Genomic DNA, 19,380 nt, shown 5'->3' with positions numbered 1-19,380 from the left:
TCCGAGTGCCTCTCCTCCGCCGCCGATGTTTTGGGTCAGCCGCTAGAATCAGTTCAGTTGCCCTGGGGGAGCAAACAAAGGATCTGCTTCGGGAAAGTCGTATTCCTGGTCGTAATGCTGGTGAGTTACCGCCGCTCTGATATCCAATAGTTTTTCCCGGCTGTATGTAATGATGCAAAATATTTTCTGAGCTAATAATGTAAAAAATAATACATAAAAAAACTAAATACTGCAAAGTTTCCTAAGAGCTAGTCGCGAGGCCGCCATCTTCGTCGCGCCAGGGTTTTCTTACCCTGTAAATGGTTTGTAACTTAATAATTTAGGTGATCTATCCCTTTAAAACTTAAGGGTATGGTTTCACAGAATTACCAAATAATACTGTATAGTATTGTCTATATATGAACCTTCCAGTCTACCTGGACTGCACCATTGCACTCAGTCTCACTAATGACCATCTAGAATAGGAGATGAAAGGTTCTCCTCACCATAGCGTTAGCCCCGTCATTAGTGCGTAGGTGTGATGGTCTGTCTGATAGAATAGGAAGTGATTGCACAAAGCAGTGTTATTACAGGGGGCTCCTCTTTGCTCTGTAATCAGTGTGTCCTAAAGCTTTCTACCTGATCCTCTACATCCTGGATGTAAACTACAATATAATCAATGAGTTACCTCTGTTAAAGACGGGCTCAGTTGCAGGCCTTTAAGACCAACCATGTTATTCTACCCAGTGTAACATAGTCCGACCCGGGATTTGATCCTGCAATTTGAACAGTCGAAGCCTCTGAGTCCAGGCCGATAGGTCTTCAACTTTCAGAAAGGTGATTTGATGTCAAATTGTAATGCCAATGTAGCCATCTGCTACATTTTACATTTACGTCATTTAGCAGACGCTCTTATCCAGAGCGACTTACAGGAGCAATTAAGGTTAAGTGCCTTGCTTAAGGGCACATCGACAGATTTTTCACCTAGTCAGCTTGGGGATTAGAACCAGCGACCTTTCGGTTACTGGCACAACGCTCTTACCCACTAAGCTACCTGCCGCCCCCAGCTACACATGCATGGATGTCTTAGCACCCTAATTCATTGTTTGCTAAAGAAAAACAATGCAACGTTGATGTCATTAAATCTTGTGCGGGCCATTGGGTGATTGGGCTATTGGGTGGCCCAAAAATATATTTGGTATAAATGCCTCCTTTAAGACCCTATGATCTGTGAACCGTACATGATACAGACAACACCTTGGTGTCATTATACTCCTATTAATTTATTAAACATTTAAACTATTAATGCTAATGTCTCAAAAGTACCCATTTTTGATTTTGTATTTTTTTAAACATATTATTTAAACGATATACATCCAATTTCCAGAGTGGGCTCGCTGCTGCTTTTAAAGTTATGATCAATTTTATAAGCACAACCAATACTGTGAATGTGAAAATGGATTCAAAGGGAACTCCCTCTGCTGGTGTTTTGCTGAATGTGCAATCCTACAATACGGCTGTGATTGGTTAATGACCTATAATGTCAATTTCTATGTATCAAATGGATAATTTCTTCAAAAGTAACAGAGAGCCCACTCTGGAAATGTTATGTGTTTTAAATTAAGAGTAAATTGTTCCAAACAATGTCTAAAAGTAAGCTAAATCAAAATGGGTACTTTTGAGATATGGATAATCATATATTTAATGTTGAGTAAATTAATGTGAACATTTGTATTTCAGAATATAGACATACTCCATATTTTAGAGTTCACTATAAGGAGTATAATGAAACCAAGATGTTCTATGTACCATGTACGGTTCACGGATCATATGGTCTTACAGGAAGCATGCACATGTAGACAATTAACATATAGACCAGCGGTTCCCAACCAGGGGTACTAGGACCACTGCTATAGTCCATATAGGTTTAAAAAGGGCCTAAAATGGCCACATTCATCAAGATTTTCAAAAAAATGGTTTGTGATACAAATGTAAAAAGCATTTTAAACATTCTTCCTCCCAATTAAGTTTTCATGAGAATTGTTAGAACAAACTGTGATACTAAAAATATTGCTCTATTACAGTAGGAATACTAGGAATCCTAACACCCGCCTATGGAAATGAACAAAAAAGGCAAAGGTTTGGAAAGCTGTAAATCATTAAAATTAAGAATGTCCTGTCTGGTTTACATTAACGTTTGGCTTTTCGGGGTTGAAAGAACTGCAAAGTTTTCTTTCCTTGGCCTCATTAATCAAAAGAAGCCTTCAGAAGCTGTGTCCATGCCGTGTTCTATTAGAGTAAACTGGAGTGTTTGTGTGTTGGTTTGTATGTAGGTGTGTGTGAGAGAGTAATGCACACATGTACTCATGTATGCACACACGCAGGCGCAAGCAAGCACACACGGCAAGGAATGAATCATTTGTGTGGGGATCACTGTGGGGAACAATCTATACTGAGCCTATAGCCATAGTAGAGATGTACTGGTGCTACAATGATCGTGTTCTTTGTGTTTGTGTGTGTGTCTGCACGTCTGTGTGTGTGTGTGTGTGTGTGTGTGCTTGGTGCGCATGTGTGTCCTCTTTAAGTCCAGACCTGTTGGCTTGAGGACAGCACCTATAAAAGATAGGAACAATACCATGGAAATAACAGAGGATCCTTGAGTCAAAGCCAACATCAAATTCTCAATGCTCTCACTTCAAAGCAGGCCTTTAGCCTGATCAATGGGGGTGCGTTCAGGAAGGTATGAACCAGAATGAAGTGAAAAGCCCAAATCTCTTTCTAATCATGTCTGACTGGCTGCTGATCAATGTCTAAAATGTCGCAGAGTACCTGGTTTGTATCATAGACTTATGGCACAGGTACACCGGCCAAGTATTTATTGAGGTACGGTATCCATATTAGGACAGCTTCAGGATGTGAGACACCACTGTGGGGAATACTGCCTGCCTGTTATATACGCAGCTTCATCAGCACAGCAACGCTTGTGGGTTGCGTGCCTAGTGTATTTCCTATGAAGAGACATGCGTCGATGAAGCATATGCATTCAGGAAAGTGGCTAATGGACTGTTGATTTTCTTAAATTAATGTCAACTGCCTTCATCCAGGACACACTTCTGTGCAAATCAAACACACTCCTGAAAACTGCCATCTTCAACTAATTTATGAACTTTTCAATCCCACTCGGCCGCACTTGGACCACATGACACTTTCTGTTAATTGCCTAAACTGGCCCGGATTTGTCTGCTATCTGGGACATAGTCCCCATCCTCAAAGCTAGTTATTTCCCGGTAATGAACAACCTGTAAAATAGTATTTCAGTTTCAATGATCTTCTATACATCTCCTACTGTACATGTAGCAGTGTACTTCAGGATTTGTCATTCTATAGATGAGCTCACATATGGCTTGCCTGGCACATCACTTGAGCACACTATTACCTATAATTCCCCTCACTCAGCTGAAGTTGGCCCTTCTCTCACTGCTCCCATCCAAGCACAGCAGTCGATGATTGATTACATCAAAAAACAGCCCTGGCAATTCCCACAATGCCTTTCATGTCCAAAATGGCATTGATGTCTTGATTTATGTCAGGAAGTGTCCGTGTTGAGTTAGTGCAGTGTAGGTAGTGTAGTGTCTTGTCCTCACCAAACTGAATGTCCTTCAGGGGTAGTTACTATCGGTTTTTGGTCAGATGAGTGTCTTGTAATAGATGTGTTCTTTGTGTGTGTTCTTATGAGAATGTTCCAGTGGTTAGTGCTTTGGAAGCTCCCTTCTGTGGCTCTTGGATAGCTCTGGTTCCCCCAGTTGCTACTTTTACTACATAGGAGACTGAAACTAAGCGACTGACAGTCGCAATATGGGCTCTTCAGATGGCCCATTAATAAACAGAGTCAGTGCTCTCTCACAGAGTGCAATGTAATGGTTACTCTGAAGACTTTGATACACCAGGAAGGCATTATGGGTCCATTAGCAGTAAGAAATCATGCCTTTTCTAGCATGGAGCCCTTGTAGCAGTACCATTGATGCACAGTCCATCAGTATGCTAGTAGCGTGGATGGACGCTAGGTCACCTTTCTCTCCTTGTATTCCTGACAGTCCTGGTGACAGAAGCAGGGTGTTGATTCACTTAGCTCTGTCTCTTCGCATATTACTCCCTCCAGATCCTCCCTCTGTTCTGCTCTCTTTCTTTCTCTCTCCTTTAAAGGCCTGTAACAACGGTAAATGTAAGAACTTTTCTATTTGTAAGAACTTTTCAAATGTTTTATGTAATAAACCCGGTAAATGTAATAACTTGCCGGTAAATGTTGAACGGTAAACGTAATAATCAATGTTTTTATGTTTTTATGTACTACACAAACAAACTCATGCACATCATACAGGAATACTCATACATAGAGACACTCACAAGCACACATTGAAATGTACACATGCACAGTCATGCACACACATACACACTGATAAAAAAAGACCTGAATGAATCTGTAGGACCCTAGTATTAAACATATAATCAGCAATAGTTACCTGCAAACAAGAATGAGTATGTCACGCCCTGGCCTACAGAACTCTAGCTAGTTTGGTCAGGGTGTTAATATTCTAGGTTTGAATTTCTATGTTGGCCGGTGTGGTTCCCAATCAGAGGCAGCTGTCGCTCGTTGTCTCTGATTGGGAATCATACTTAGGCAGCCTTTTGGCACTGTCTAGTTGTGGGTTCTTGTTCCGTGTAAGGAGCCAGAGCAGTCCGCTCCACCGGTGCCTGATCCAGCTCCGGTCAGCGGCTCCACTCTGGAGCCAGAGCAGTCTGCTCCACCGGTGCTTGATCCAGATCCGGTCGGTTGCTCCACTCCAGAGCCAGAGCGGTCTGCTCCACCGGTGCCCAGTCCAGCTCCGGTCAGCAGCTCCACTCCAGAGCCAGAGCAGTCCGCCCCACCGGTGCCCAAGCCAGCTCCGGGCAGCGGCTCCACTCCGCCACCGAGGCTGGAAGCCCACCCGGACCCTCCCCTATTCAGTCAGGTTTGTGCGGCCGGAGTCCGCACCTTTGGGGGGGGTGTACTGTCACGCCCTGGCCTACGGAACTCTAGCTAGTTTGGTCAGGGTGTGAATATTCTAGGTTTGTATTTCTATGTTGGCCGGTGTGGTTCCCAATCAGAGGCAGCTGTCGCTCGTTGTCTCTGATTGGGAATCATACTTAGGCAGCCTTTTGGCACTGTCTAGTTGTGGGTTCTTGTTCCGTGTAAGGTTTGTTGTGTTGTACCTTTGGACTTCACGTTTCGTTTCCTTTGTTGTTTTGTCGTGTGTTTATTGTTAAATAAACATGTACGCATATCACGCTGCTCCTTGGTCCGACCCTTCTTTAAACGAACGTGACAGAGTAGTTAGGACGTCCCTGGGACGTCACGAAATGGTCGCCTAAAGTCAGCAGGAAGTTGTGTCATGCAGGAAGTTGTGTTTTGTCCAGTTCCTGGTTGGTCCACAAGGACTTTCTTGGGACATTGTGACATGATCCCCTGGAGGTTTTTTCTAGTTCCGGGTTTGATTTGGGAGAATCTCCCCTTTCCACAGTGGGGTCACATTAGTTTGTAGCCCAACCGGTTCAGACGCTACAAACAGAAGTTGGCGCATCGACGGTACCGACTTCAGACGAGTCCCCTGACACTTGTGGGGGTCGTAGAGCAAAACAGAGAACACAATCTTGTTAGTGAAAGTCTCCCCTTTCCGTAATCCTTTGTAGGTCAAATCGTTCAGACGCTGATTTTCGGGATGTCTCATGGTCTGACAAACACCGCTCTAGCTCTGCCACCTTTCACCGCAGATGTGGAAGTGCGACACTGGTGGATGCTGATATCTCTAGCTTAAACTGAGGATTTTGATGGGGATTTTTTGTTACGTCACTTAGATTGACACCGGTGCGTCAATTGACTCTAGGGGTTTTTAATAGGGGTTGACCTCTGTCTGGTGAGCTCTGGTGGATAAAGTTGATTTATAGGGCGGCAGGTGCCTTGGAGAGAGGGAGAGATACTTTTATTGTGGTTTAATTCAACATCTTGGGAACTCTTTTGGACTGCATTATGAATCACTCTGGAAAAATGATTACCTTATTTTGTTATTTGTGCTGGGATGGTTGTGAACAGGGACAAACAGAGCCCCCGGCCCAATGTTTGAGAATTTAAAAGTAACAGTGTGATAATGGGTTTCTGTCTTATCCCCTGTGGGTAGTGAGATGAGGTGGGCATGCTGTTACTGTTGACTTCCTTTCTGCTCTCTCTTCAGTAATCACTTCCATTCACATATGCTCAATTCTGCTTGCTGGACGAGCCTGTAAAACCAAAATAGTAGTCTCTTTCTCTCTCCCTCATACTCTCTCCCACCCCCCTCCCCCTCTCTCTATCCTTTATATATGTTAACCTCTGCCGTAATATTTCCATATTTTTCTATATTCCTCCATCTTTTATTGCATCTTACGGTCACCTGTGACGAGCCAGCTAGCTGTCAAAATCCCAGTTACATGTAGAGTAGCCGCATGCCTACTCAAGCTCTCCCACTTTTTTTGCCATGAAATCAGTGGGATTTACAGTAAGTTTCTCTATGGCATTAGGAGTTACAGGAAAGAGGGAAAGGTGTGAGAGTGGTTGGCTTTTCTGGTGTGATGTGATGTCAGTAAATGTTCCTATGCGGTGCAGTTGTTAGAGTTCCTCCGTACAACTGTGTCTCTGTCACTGTACCTGAGGGGGCAGGGAGGAGGGAGGAACAAAGGAGCAGGAGAGTGGACCTGTCTTCGGAGAGAGAGGGAGGGAGAGAGAGCGAGAGAGAGGAGTAGGAGTAAGAGGGGGGTGAGGGAGGAGCTCCCAAGTAAAAGAGAATCACATACAACATGTTTGTCAAAGCTGAGAGAGAGAGTTAGAGAGAGAAAGAGAAAAGGGGGGAATGCTGCCTGAAATACCAAAGAAAATGACTCGCGATACTTAAACGCAGAGAGTCAGCTGGTGCAGTGATCATACCTCCTTTGGGAAAGATGCTATCGACAGCTTGGTACAAGCTTAGTTCTTTGTAGATACATATCTCTTACTTTCAGTGCTGTTTAGACCATGGCTTCCTTAGGATGGTTTATGGTGGTTCTAGTGGGCTTTTGGAGTCAGTTAAGCTGGGGAGCTAATAACAGGCTTGGCAGATACCGCTACCAGCGCAGGAACTGCTTCACCTGTTTTTATGGATACAGTGGCTACAACACAGGACACATGCTGGGTGCAGGTGAGTAGGAAGTATGTGCTGTGTGCACAGTGCTCTACCATAGTACATGGTACAGGGATGAGCAACTTTGATGGGGGTGGGGGCCACAAAAAATGTGAACTCATCATGAGGGGCAGCAGTGGCTTGCGGGTCTGCGTACCCACATCCATACCCACACATGCAGTCAGAGCCGGCCCTAGCCTTTTGGGGAACCTAAGCGATTACATTTTGTTGGTGATTTTGCAATTTTATAACACATTTCATGCAATTCTACTCATTTTGCCATGGGGAGGGGAAAAATCTGCTATTTGAACTCTCAACAGTAAGACTGAAAATATATATATATATAATAATAGTGGCTTAAACCTACAAAGTTGCCCATCCCTGACATAGTATATCAGTCCTTGTTGTGAGCAAGAACATGTCATGTCTGTCATCATGTGTACTGTATGACATTAGACAGTGTCACTTGCATCTCCTGGAATGCAAGAGAACCTCTAGTCTGAGAAATTATCATTCTGAATCATGGCTTCTGTGTGTGTTGACATCTGACATGTCACTACATTATCAGTGTGGGTTTGTCTGTGTGAGTGTTAGAAATACAATGCAACTTTATTGTCCCACATGAGGCTATGAACCTACATTAGTGGTAAAATTGTAATGGTGTGAGTGAACTAATGGGACTTGTGTAAAATTCATTGAAAGCAGGTAGGGATCAGGAGACAATACTGCTCCTGCAGTTAAGGGGCATATCCTGGAAGATGATTAATGGCCTCTCACTTGTCAGAGATACAGGGAGGATCTCTATGTGGAGAGAGAGAGCATTATGAACATGTCATAAGCAATGGCAAAGTGTGTAGAATTGCACAAAATTGGTTTTAAAACATCAAATTTTTCTCTCAGCCTCATAACAGAATGTGTAGAATAGCATCATAAAACTGCACTTTTATTTCTATCTGCCCCATAGCAAAATGTGTTAAAATGCAGGAAAGTAGTTGTTTTCCTAAAAAAATCTGTTTCCCTTTTTCCCTTGTCCGGGGCCCCAAATGCGGTAGTCCGGCCCTGGAGAGAGAGAGATAGAGATTAATTAAATCCTATGACATGGGTAGGTGAGTTTTTGTCGGAGCGGATGGTCGGGGAGCCGGAACATACAGTAGTTATAATAATTTGCACACTGCACATTCACCATAACTAAGCCCAAAAATAGATTGTAATTGAAAATAACAATAGTTTCATACCTTGATTACATTGAGACACGATCACATATGTCTATTTTTTTAATTTGTGGGAATACTTGGTGAACAGATTTCCTAAATAAAATAAATTTTTAGGTGAATTCCTGGTGATGTTACCAAATCCCAGTGTGTCGGTGCCCTAACCCAACTGTAAATGGTGTATCCTGTGTCAGCATCAGGGGACGGTGAGATGTACACTGAGTGTACAAACACCTGCTCTTTCCATGACAGACTGTCCAGGTGAATACTAAGATCCCTTATTGATGTCATTTGTTAAATCCACTTCAATCAGTGTAGATGAAGGGGAGGAGACAGGTTAAAGAAGGATTTTTAAGTCTTGAGACATGGGTTGTGTATGTGTGTCATTCAGAGGGTGAATGGGCAAGACAAAAGATTGAAGTGCCTTTGAACTGAGTATTGTAGCAGGCACACCGGTTTGAGTGTGTCAAGAACTGCAACGCTGCTCGGTTTTTCACGCTCAACAGTTTTCAGTGTGTATCAAGAATGGTCCACCACCCAAATGACATCCAGCCAACTTGACACAACTGTGGGAAACATTGGAGTCAACATGGGCCAGCATCCCTGTGGAACGCTTTCGACACCTTGTAGTCCATGCCCCGACGAATTGAGGCTGTTCTGAGGGCAAAGGGGGTGCAACTCAATATTAAGGTGTTCCTAATGTTTTGTACACTCAGTGTGTGTCTTAGGGTGTTTTCACATATAGTCTTCTTTAAAAGAACCGATCACAGTCCTCTTTGAAGTAAACACTGGGGTAAAAAAGGCAAACTAACTCAGTTCTCTTTGTATTCACTCTGCCCTTGCCTTTGAACGAGGACTCAACTCTTTTGCCACTTCACTTCACCTATTTTGTGGTCTAAGTCCTCTTTGCATTCACATTGCTATGTTTACAAAGAAACCAAGATATTTTTTAAACATTCGCTCAATGCACTCTGGGTTTTAACAAAGTGCAGGACAAGCCATTTTATCAGAATGTGTTATCGGACAGTTAGATATACCTACTTACATTTTGGAAGCTAATAGATTGCATTTAGTTAAAAGATTAGACATAATAATTGTAATTTGAAGATGATATTAACATATAAATATAATTGTTAACAGAATAAATAGCAGAATAATTACTGCAGATTAAATAATGCTGTAATTGAACTGTCTAGAATTGATTTTGTACCATATGTTCTCACCAAATATGTTGTCTTCTCACACTATTCAAACCCCACAATCAAATAAACAGCTTATGAAGTTATCTTAGCCTATAGATCACATATTGCAAACAAATAATCTTGAACTAAAAACTGTGCATCCTTGATAATCGCTAATCAATATCCAAAAACAGCACACGTTTTTTCCTCAAACCTGCACATCATCATCTTCTCTCTTTTGTGGCACAAATGTGAGGGGTTATGGCACAGGAAATGGTGTTGCAGTAGTCTAGTGTGTGGTGCAGGAATAATGACAAGCAAACCTGGGGAGCTTTGTGTTCACATTGAACTAAAAAAGGTAACCAGACCGTGAAATTCAAGCGAATTGAACTCAGACCATCTCTCAAGATGATCTCAGTTCAGTTTGGTTCTCTTCAGGGGCTCTTTTGAGTGTTCACACTGCCCCAAAAATCAAGCGAACCACAAAAATTGGCTGAAAGGGAACCAAGTGTGAAAACACCCTTAGACTAGATATTAGAGCTATAGACTACCTGGCATATTAAATCTGCAGATGCAGCAGTTTCTTTGTTGTTTCTTTGACTTGGTGAATTTCTGTGATCCTCCTGATTTATGACAGTTGGAGTTCTGTTGCTTTTTGATGCGTCTTATCATTGTCCAGTAAGAGTATGACAAGCACAGGGAGATCCTGGCACCACACACACCCATGCATGGACACACACAAGAACACACAAGAACTCACTCACACATGCACACACATTCATGTGTGCACACGCACGCACGCAATCACGCACACGCCAATGCTACTTCCCAAAACCAAGGTTCTGCTGCCCTCCATACCTCTAATCCTGAAAAATTTTGTGATATTGGACTGCAGCGGACCACAGTCTTGTAACCACCACAGGTTGCCAAACTACATACTTGATCTGAGCCAAGTGTGTTCCAGCTCTGGTCGTGGTTCCAGTTCCAAACATGTTGATGCTGGCTGTGAGTGTGAGAGAGACCCCAGGGCAGCTGTTTAGGACATTACAACTGAGTTTTGTTGTGCTAGTCAGTGTGAATTTCATGGCTGTTGATGAGAGGTCAGTAACTTGAGGCCAGATAAGCACTGAATGACTGTGAGGTCAGGGAGGGATGTTGCCACAGCAGCCAGTGGCTCCAATCCATATAAATAATCCTGCTCCACTTCCTCATTGCTAGCTCTAGCCTGCCATGAGGAACCACTGCACTCATTGGGAGTTTGGGCTGTATCACCACCAGACGAGATAATCTTTGCTGGAGCCTCGAATTGGCTTTGTGTGTGAATGGTTAAATCCCTGTGGATTAATGAGGAATTGAAAAATTGTATGGTTGAGAGGGATGAGGCAAAGATAAATGACATAAAGAATGATAGTAAAAAGCTTTGGAGCACCTTAAATGACATTTTGGGAAAAAAACGCAAACTCAGCTCTATCATTCATTGAATCAGATGGCTCATTCATCACAAAACTTACTGATATTGCCAACTACTTTAATGATTTTTTCATTGGCAAGATTAGCAAATTTAGGCATGACATGCCAGCAACAAACGCTGACACTACACATTCAAATATATCTGACCAAATTATGAAAGACAAGCATTGTAATTTTGAATTCTGTAAAGTGAGTGTGGAAGAGGTGAAAAAAATGATTGTTGTCTATCAACAATGACAAGCCACCGGGGTCTGACAGCTTGGATGGAAGATTACTGAGGACAATTGTGGAAGCCCCCTTTACTGGCTCAAATAGACGACCAATCAGCCTGTTACCAACCCTTAGTAAACGTTTGACCAGATACAATGCTATTTTACAGTAAACAAATTGACAACAGACTTTCAGCACACTTATAAGGAAGGACATTCAACAATGACAGCACTTACACAAATGACTGATGATTGGCTGAGAGAAATTGATGATAAAAAGATTGTGGGGGCTGTTTTGTTAGACTTCAGTGCGGCTTTTGACATTATCGATCATAATCTGCTGCTAGAAAAACTTACATTACCAGTCAAAAGTTTGGAAACACCTACTCATTTGCACACTCTGGGCATTCTCTCAACCTGCTTCATGAGGAATGCTTTTCCAACAGTCTTGAAGGAGTTCCCACATATGCTGAGCACTTGTTGGCTGCTTTTCCTTCACTCTGCGGTCCAACTCATCCCAAACCATCTCAATTGGGTTGAGTTTGGGTAATTGTAGAGGCCAGGTCATCTGATGCAGCACTCCATCACTCCATCATGCTCCTTCTTGGTCAAATAGCCCTTACACAGCCTGGAGGAGCCCACTAAGCGGAAACCAGATGGGATGGCGTATCGCTGCAGAAGTGTTAAGTGTGCCTTGAATTCTAAATAAATCACAGACACTGTCACCAGCAAAGCACCCCCACACCATGACACCTCCTCCTCCGTGCTTCACGGTGGGAACCACACATGCAGAGATCATCTGTTCACCTACTCTGCGTCTCACAAAGACACGGTGGTTGTAACCAAAAATCGCAAATTTGGACTCATCAGACCAAAGGACAGATTTCCACCGGTCTAATGTCCATTGCTCGTGTTTCTTGGCCAAAGCAAGTCTCTTCTTCTTATTGGTGTCCTTTAGTAGTGGTTTCTTTGCAGCAATTCGACCATGAAGGCCTGATTCACGCAGTCTCCTCTGAACAGTTGATGTTGAGATGTGTCTGTTACTTGAACTCCGTGAAGCATTTATTTGGGCTGTAATTTCTGAGGCTGGTAACTCTAATGAACTTATCCTCTGCAGCAGATGTATGGTGCTTGATGGTTTTTTCGACTGCACTTGAAGAAACTTTCAAAGTTCTTGAAATGTTCCGTATTGACTGACCTTCATGTCTTAAAGTAATGATGGACTGTTGTTTCTCTTTGCTTATTTGAGCTGTTCTTGCCATAATATGGACTTGGTCTTTTACAAAATAGGGCTATCTTCTGTATACCACCCCTACCTTGTCACAACACAATTGATTGGCTCAAACGCATTAAGAAGGAAATAAATTCCATAAATTAACTTTTAAGAAGGCACACCTGTTAATTGATTTGCATTCCAGGTGATTACCTCATGAATCTGGTTGAGAGAATGCCAAAAGTGTGTAAAGCTGTCATCAAGGAAAAGGGTGGCTATTTTGAAGAATCTAAAATATAAAACATATTTAGATTTGTTGAACACTTTTTTGGTTGCTGCATGGTTGCTGGTGACACTGTCTGTGATTTATTTAGAATTCCAGCATGGTTACCACAGCATTCTGCAGCGATACGCCATCCCATCTGTTTTGGGCTGTTTTGGGACTATCATTTGGACAATGACCCAACACACCTCCAGGCTGTGTAAGGGCTATTTTACCAAGAAGGAGAGTGATGGAGTGCTGCATCAGATGACCTGGCCTCCACAATCCCCCGACCTCAACCCAATTGAGATGGTTTGGGATGAGTCGGACAGCAGAGTGAAGGAAAAGCAGCCAACAAGTGCTCAGCATATGTGGGAACTCCTTCAAGACTGTTGGAAAAGCATTCCAGGTGAAGCTGGTTGTGAGATTGCCAAGAGTGTGCAAAGCTGTCATCAAGGCAAAGGGTGGCTATTTGAAGAATCTCAAATATAAAACATATTTTGATTTGTTTAACACTTTTGTGGTTACTACATGATTCCATATGTGTTATTTCATTGTTTTGATGTCTTCACTATTATTCTACAATGTAAAAAATTAAGAAAAACCATTGGAATGAGTAGGTGTGTCCAAACTTTTGACTGGTACTGTATTTGTTATGGCTTTACACCCCCTGCTATATTGTGGATAAAGAGTTTCCTGTCTAACAGAACACAGAGGGTGTTCTTTAATGGAAGCCTCTGCAACATAATCCAGGTAGAATCAGGAATTCCCCAGGGCAGCTGACTAGGCCCCTTACTTTTTCCAATCTTTACTAACGACATGCCACTGGCTTTGAGTAAAGCCTGTGTGTCTATGTATGCGGATGACTCAACACTATACATGTCAGCTAATACAGCGACTGAAATGACTGCAACACTTAACAAAGAGCTGCAGTTAGTGTCAGAGTGGGTGGCAAGGAATAAGTTAGTCCTAAATATTTCTACAACTAAAAGCATTGTATTTGGGACAAATAATTCACTAAACCCTAAACCTCAACTAAATCTTGTAATAAATAATGTGGAAATTGAGCAAGTTGAGATGGCTAAGCTGCTTGGAGTAACCCTTGATTGTAAACTGTCATGGTCAAAACATATTGCTACAACAGTAGCTAAGATGGGGAGAAGTGTTTCCATAATAAAGCGCTGCTCTACCTTCTTAACAGCATTATAAACAAGGCAGGTCCTACAGGCCCTAGTTTTGTCGCACCTGGACTACTGTTCAGTCGTGTGGTCAGGTGCCACAAAAAGGGACTTAGGAAAATTGCAATTGGCTCAGAACAGGGCAGCATGGCTGGCCCTTGGATGTACACAGAGAGCTAACTTTAATAATATGCATGTCAATCTCCTGGCTCAAAGTGGAGGAGAGATTGACTTCATCACTACTTGTATTTATGAGAGGTATTGACATGTTGAATGCACCGAGCTGTCTGTTTGAACTACTGGCGCACAACTCAGACATCCATGCATACCCCACAAGACAAGAGGTCTCTTCACAGTTCCCAAGTCCAGAACAGACTATGGGAGGCGCACAGTACTACATAGAGCCATGACTATATGGAACTCTATTCCACATCAAGTAACTGATGCAGGCAGTAAAATTAGATAAAAATACACCTTATGGAACAGCGGGGACTGTGAAGCAACACAAACATAGGCGCAGACACATGCATTCACACACACGATAACATACGCACTATACACACATGGACACATGGATTTTTGTACTGTAGATATGCGGTAGTGGTGGAGTAGGGGCCTGAGGGCACACAGTGTGTTGTGAAATCTGTGAATGTATTGTAATGTTTTTAAAATTGTATAACTGCCTTAATTGTGCTGTACCCCAGGAAGAGTAGCTGCTGCCTTGGCAGCAGCTAATGGGGATCCATAATAAATACAGATAGATCTTGATTTACTCAGTTTATCAATAAAGATTTACCATTCAAATAAATGATTACCATTATGCAGTTATGTTGTAAAAAAAAAAAAAAAAAAACGTCAAATGTAATGATATTGAACTCAAAAGATCTGTCTGGATCAAGGGCCATTCTGTTACTTTGGCTAAAACGTCTTCTTTTGTTGCCGTGGTATCATTTTGGTATCAAGTATCGTGATGGTATCGAGTATTGTGATGCTAAACTTGGTATCGGTATCAAAGTCAAAATTCTGGTATTGCGACAACGCGCTCTCTCTCTCTCTCTTCATCTCCCACTACCTGTCTATGCACAACTGACCCCCAGGTATGTGCACCAGATACATTTCCTAGCTTGGCTATATCCTAAATGCTCCAGCACCAGAGCAAATGCCTAAGCTTTAACCACTACTCCATGCTAAGCTGTTGCATACATTTGGCTTCACCAATAACAATTGGTTGCTGGGTGGGAATGTACTGTATTGTCATACCAGATCATGTCCCACTTTTACTCACAGTGGTGTAATCATGCTCTAATGATTCTGTGTGAAACAGTGCTGCTGTTAATGTCCTCGCTGACCATGTGTGTGAGTGACACACATGCACGCACAGACACACACACAAGGTGCATTCATTTAGCCTCCCATCAGCGCTCCGGGCCACAGCGATTAAGATTCTTTGCAGATCTCTCGGGCAGGTGGTCCTCGTTAGTCTGTAGAGTCTGCATGTGCTCGATTGGTACACTGTTTGGGAGGCACACTTTTGCATACACTGTAAATGTGTAGGGGAGACTGGGGTTGGTTGTCACACTTTTTACTGTTGTGTGTATTTCTCAGCACCAGTCTATCTGACAATACTCTTTTCAATATTAGGATAAGATGGGTTGAAATGGGGACGCTTTTGTAAACCATCAAACACACTCTGTCCACAGTGCCATAGCGTGGTTGGTTGTCACACAGTATGGGGTTGGTTGTCACACTGTTTGCTAGTAGCTTATTGCATACAGAGTCTTAGAACTAGCCACTCCTTTCTTTGATCTAACGATATTCCTAACATAATTCTGCATTTTATGCTGTGAGAATAACATATTACATTTTGAGTAAATTTTTAGGGTGTTTGCAGACGTGTGGTTGTGTGACAGAAAACGCGTGTAAGAGAGGCAATGAAGGGGGCTCTTTATAGCACATGCACAAAATATAGCTCTTCTTTCCCTCTTTTCAACAAACATAATTGTTCATGGATACTCCCATAATTCAAACATTTACAAAGAAAATGTATTTCTTTACTTTCACCTATGAAAAACACATGAATTCCAATCATCTCAGTGTTTAGTCATGCTAACATGAATTGACCAGGTGGACGAGTTCTTTCAAAGAATTCACACATTTGAACCTTAAAAATATTACACCATTTAGATTGAGAGTCATTAGCACTGTGACAACCAACCCGTAAGACAACCCAGTCTCTCCTAGACTACAGTGCATTCGGAAAGTATTCAGACCCATTGACTTTTTCCACATTTTGTTACGTTACAGGCTTATTCTAAAATTGATTAAATAAAAACATTCCCTCATCAATCTACACACAATACCCCATAATGACAAAGCGAAAACAGGTTTGTAGAATTTTTTTATTTACATAAGTATTCAGACCCTTTGCTATGAGACTCGAAATTGAGCTCAGGTGCATCCTGTTTCCATTGATCATCCTTAATGTTTCTACAACTTCATTGGAGTCCATCTGTGGTAAATTCAATTGATTGGACATGATTTGGAAAGGCACACAACTGTCTATATAAGGCCCCACAGTTGACAGTGCATGTCAGAGCAAAAACCAAGCCATGAGGTCTAAGGAATTGTCCGTAGAGCTCTGAGACAGGATTGTGTCGAGGCACAGATCTGTGGAAGGAACCCAAACATTTCTGTAGCATTGAAGGACCGCAAGAACACCGTGGCCTCCATCATTCTTAAATGGAAGAAGTTTGGAACCACCAAGACTCTTCCTAGAGCTGGCCACCTGGCCAAACTGAGCAATCGGGGGAGAAGGGCCTTGGTCAGGGAGGTGACCAAGAACCCGATGGTCACTCTGACAGAGCTCCAGAGTTCCTCTGTGGAGATGGGAGAACCTTCCAGAAGGACAACCATCTCTGCAGTACTCCACCAATCAGGCCTTTATGGTACCGTGGCCAAATGGAAGCCACTCCTCAGGAAAAGACACATGACAGCCCGCTTGGAGTTTCCCAAAAGGCACCTAAAGACTCTCAGACCATGAGAAACATGATTCTCTGGTCTGATGAAACCAAGATTGAACTCTTTAGCCTGAATGCCAAGTGTCACGTCTGGAGGAAACCTGGCACCATCCCTACTGTGAAGCATGGTGGTGGCAGCCTCATGCTGTGGGGATGTATTTCAGCGGCAGGGACTGGGAGACTAATCAGGATCGAGGGAAAGATGAACGGAGCAAAGTATAGAGAGATCCTTGATGAAAATCTGCTCCAAAGCGCTCAGGATCTCAGACTTTGGCGAAGGTTCACCTTCCAACAGGACAACAACCCTAAGCACACAGCCAAGACAACGCAGGAGTGGCTTCGGGACAAGTCTCTAAATGTCCTTGAGTGGCCCAGCTAGAGCCCGGATTTGAACTCGATCAAACATCTCTGGAGAGACCTGAAAATAGCTGTGCAGCGACTCTCCCCATCCAACCTGACAGAGCTTGAGAGGATCTGCAGAGAAAAATGGGAGAAACTCCCCAAATACAGGGGTGCCAAGCTTATAGCATCATACCCAAGAGACTTGAGGCTGTAATCGCTGCCAAAGGTACTTCAAAAAAGTACTGAGTAAAGGGTCTGAATACTTATGTAAATGTGATATTTCCGTTTTTTTTAGTTGATACATTTGCAAAAATGTTTAAAAACCTGTTTTTTCTGTCATTATGGGGTATTGTGTGTAGATTGATGAGGGAAAAAAACTATTTAATCCACTTTAGAATAAGGCTGTAATGCAACAAAATGTGGAAAAAGTCAAGGGGTCTGAATACTTTCTGAATGCACTGTATGTTACAGTGTAGTATGTCTTTTACTGCACTGAAACCGGAGGCTAGTATACGCTGAATGTACAAAACATTAGGAATACCTTTATAATATTGAGTTGCACCCCCTTTTGCCCTCAGAACTGCCTCAATTCGTCGGGGCATGGACTCTACAAGGTGTCGAAAGCGTTCCACAGGGTTGCTGGGCCATGTTAACTCTAATGCTTCCCACAGTTGCGTCAAGTTGGCTGGATGTCCTTTGGGTGGTGGACCATTCTTGATACACGTGGGAAACTGTTGAGTGTGAAAAAACTATTACCGTTGCAGTTCTTGACACACTCTAACCCAGGGGTGTCAAACTCATTTTAGCTCAGGGGCCACATGGAGGAAAATCTATTCCCAAGTGGGCCGGGCCGGAAAAATCATGGTATATATATAACTTAAAAACAACAACTTCAGATTGTTTTCTTTGTTTTAATACGATCAACATACAACATAAAGCTGGAGCCTGAGATATTTGCAAAAGCCTGCCGCTTTTCAGGGCACACAATCTCCGCTGCCTTCATCATGCATGTTTTTACAAATGCAACATGCTCTGAACACACCAAACATACAGCTTTCCCATTCAATTCCGTGATTAAATAGGATTACCATTTTTCTTGGAACACTCTGCACTCTGCGTCCACTTTTCTCTTTTTTGACAGAGACATATTGGGGCAATGAGGGTGCCAAAGCACATAATGTTAAAAGTAGAAGCCGTAATAAATATCGCGGGCAAAACAAAGTAGCTCATTGGCTGCACGTGCTTGACCTACTTGCTCTGCCCCGGTATAAACAGTTTGCTTGCTTAACACAATTGCTATTGCGCCATACAGTGGACGCAATTGGAACAGCAGTTTATTTTATAGAAAAATTGCAGCGCATTTTTACTTAAAAAAAATAAAAATAAAAAATATATATATATTTTTTTTTTAAATCATCTCGCGGGCCGGATTAAACCCGTTTGCGGGCCTGATCCGGCCCGCGGGCCGTACGTTTGACACCCCTGCTCTAACCTCTGAATGGCACACATACACAATCCATGTATCAAGGCTTAAAAATCCTTCTTTAACCTGTTTCCTCCCCTTCATCTACACTAATTGAAGTGGATTTAACAAGTGACATCAATAAGGGATCATAGCTTTCACCTGGATTCACCTGGTCAGTCTATGTCATGGAAAGAGCAGGCGTTCCTAATGTTTTGTGCACACAGTGTATGTTCTGCACAGATAAACATAATTTTATGGAAATGGGCCGTTGGCTGTTGTTCCTTGTTTCCTGCTTTATTAACAATTGTGAGGTCTGAGCGTGCGTGCTTGCTAGCGAGCTTGTGTGAGCGTGTGTGTGTGTACGTGCGCGCCAGTGTGTAAAGTCTGCATGGCATGTTTCATGAATCCCCATTTTCCATCAGTGTTGATGTGGCTTTGGATTTGATCTCCCTGTTGGCTGCGTCTTATGAAAACCTGTCACATCTTGCATACACTAGCAGCTTAATAAAATTACTCGAAGCCATATGATTAATGACATGTGGAAACAGCTATCATCTCTCAAATTGAAATGCGTACTGACCACTTTGTTGTGGAGTCTTAACATTCACGACCCGTGAACAGCCATTT

General features: G+C 42.6%; 1 protein-coding gene across 1 annotated transcript in view; it reads left to right on the top strand.

Moving 5' to 3' along the window:
* Positions 1–7,060: 7,060 nt before the first annotated feature.
* Positions 7,061–19,380, top strand: part of LOC311147419 (uncharacterized protein) — a gene marked incomplete at its 5' end in the record, with an annotated part of 75,282 nt that continues 62,962 nt past the window's right edge. Inside the window, one exon of the mRNA XM_084184121.1 lies at positions 7,061–7,223. Coding sequence (XP_084040247.1) covers positions 7,061–7,223 — 163 coding nt within the window. The remainder of the gene's footprint in view (positions 7,224–19,380) is intronic.

Source organism: Coregonus lavaretus (assembly GCF_964263955.1).
Source record: "Coregonus lavaretus genome assembly, chromosome: 20".
NCBI classification, from domain to species: Eukaryota; Metazoa; Chordata; class Actinopteri; order Salmoniformes; family Salmonidae; genus Coregonus; species Coregonus lavaretus.
This window is presented reverse-complemented; position numbering and strand designations above follow the sequence as displayed.